The sequence below is a fragment of the Nematolebias whitei genome, chromosome 3, assembly GCF_014905685.2.
Source record: "Nematolebias whitei isolate Nwh7 chromosome 3, NemWhi1, whole genome shotgun sequence".
In the NCBI taxonomy this organism is placed as follows: domain Eukaryota; kingdom Metazoa; phylum Chordata; class Actinopteri; order Cyprinodontiformes; family Rivulidae; genus Nematolebias; species Nematolebias whitei.
In genome coordinates, this window is record NC_056500.1 from 3,261,328 (window position 1) to 3,263,337 (window position 2,010).

Sequence of the window (2,010 nt, forward strand, 5' to 3'; positions counted from 1 at the left end):
AGGGGCCCCCATCCTGACTCCAGCCCAGGGGCCCCCATCCTCCTAAATCCGGCCCTGTCTGTAACATCAGCGTTGCAGCGTCGGCGCAACCAGCTGCTGCAGTAACAGCAGCTGTTGCATGCAACTGCACCCGGCTACTGTAATAACAGTCTACATGCAACTTGTTTTTCTCATTCATTAAACGCTCAAACCGGGGACATTTTCAGGGACAGCTTTAGCTGGGGACAGGTCGTCCAAAACGGGGACTGTCCCCGAAAATCGGGGACGTCTGGTCACCCTAACCTGGCTCTTGGCTATAAAACCAGCGCTGAACCCAAACCCCTCCATGGTTTCCCAGAGGAAGCTGTGCTCAATGTGGTCAAAAGCCACGTTGGTCAAATGAGACCAACGCTGTATTCAGACCCAATGAACTGGAGACTTCCATCTTAAATCAGGTATTATCTACCACGGACCTGCTGGGGACGCAATAAGTCTCTGGTCCTGGTGGATGACCTGCATGATCTTCTGCATGATCTCCGTTTTTGAAGTCACGTGCACAGAACTGGAGAGAGCACAGTCCCCAGTGGTTTATTTGGCCGTTTTGGTTTGTGAGGTGAATTTTAGAGGTTTATCAAGCACAGTGCAACAATGTCGCGTTCCCAGTATAAATAAATAATAAAATTAATAAACTAATACGTCATTCTCTAAACTTTAATTAAAAAAATACAGATGTTTCGTTTGAACAAGCAGGCAAAAATAGTAAGCATGTTTAGAAATTGAAGATTTTTGGTCGAATTTCTTTCCTTATCATTTACATGACGTAGACCAAGATTTTTTTCGTAAACTAATATTTTATGCATAAAATGTGTTGTTGTTTTATTGTTTGTTTGTTTTTTGTATTTGAATCGGGCACGTATCCTGTTTCCTGCCGGAACGCAATAGTGTGAACACCAGGGCGGAAGTAGCCAATGCGCTATCATTGTTAGCATATGCAGCTCGCTCCACATTGTCCTGGTTTGTGCCGCGTGTTTGAGTGAGAGGTGAACGTTTGAGTGTTCGCAGCAACAATGTCTTCAGTTCAGTCTCTGAGAGAGTTTATCAGCGAGCGACTAACTGCTGCTGCTGAAGAAATATTCACAGAGTTTGAAAAAACCATCGTCCAGTACGAGGAGGTGATCGACCGTCAGCGCAGACTGCTGGACATCAGCTGGAAACCTCAGATAAACCCACACGCAGCAGGTAGGAGCTGCAGCTGCAGGATGGAGGTTTAACCAGGACATAAGTCCAGGAAAGTCCTGCTAGATGCAGTTTGTGTTAATCAAGTGTTACGCCATATTCTGCGACCGCCGTATATTTGACCGTAGGGGGCGCTGTTGCGTTTTTACTGCATTATTTTCCAAAAACAAGCTTTGAAGGTTTTGGGGGTGGGGAAACAAACTCAAAAGGGAAAAGAAAGAAAAAAGCCGAACAAACCAGCGTTGAAGCAAACTGTTTCTGCTGACTCTACTTCCTCCAAAGAATAAAAAGTATCATCTGACCTCCAATACCATGACTATTATGGAAACAGTCACAGAATAAGATGGCGTTGATCAGATATAGAGAGTAGGCAACAACGTAATGGCGCGTTGCATTCTGGGTAGCGGTCCCCATTTTGGTGGACTCCCAAAACAAGTAACGAAAATGGATCGTTGGAAGAGCAAGTGCAAGTTAAAGAGACGTGTGCTTCTTTTAAGTCACAATAATCAGATTTATTTTCTCTGTCTTGTAGGTCCAGAACTCCCACAGCACTGTGTCTGGAAGGAGGAGGTTCTCACTGACCAGCAGCTCTATAATCAGGAGAGCAACTCCAGTTTGGACCAGGAGGAACCAGAACCTTCACAGAATGAAGATGACCAGGAAGAACCAGAACCTTCACCGATTGAAGATGACCAGGAGGAACCAGAATCTTCACAGAATGAAGATGACCAGGAGGAAATCTGTTCCAGTCAGGATGAAGAACAGCTTTCATTGAAGCAGGAGTATGATATATTT

General features: G+C 45.1%; 1 protein-coding gene across 1 annotated transcript; it reads left to right on the top strand.

The window, feature by feature from the left end:
• Positions 1–952: 952 nt before the first annotated feature.
• Positions 953–2,004, top strand: LOC119430384 (rho GTPase-activating protein gacV-like; the record flags this gene model as incomplete). Its single annotated transcript, XM_037697790.1, has 2 exons — positions 953–1,218; positions 1,748–2,004. Coding segments are annotated over exons 1-2 (429 nt in total), but the record flags the coding sequence as incomplete, so codon positions are not given.
• Between the last annotated feature and the right edge of the window lie 6 nt (positions 2,005–2,010).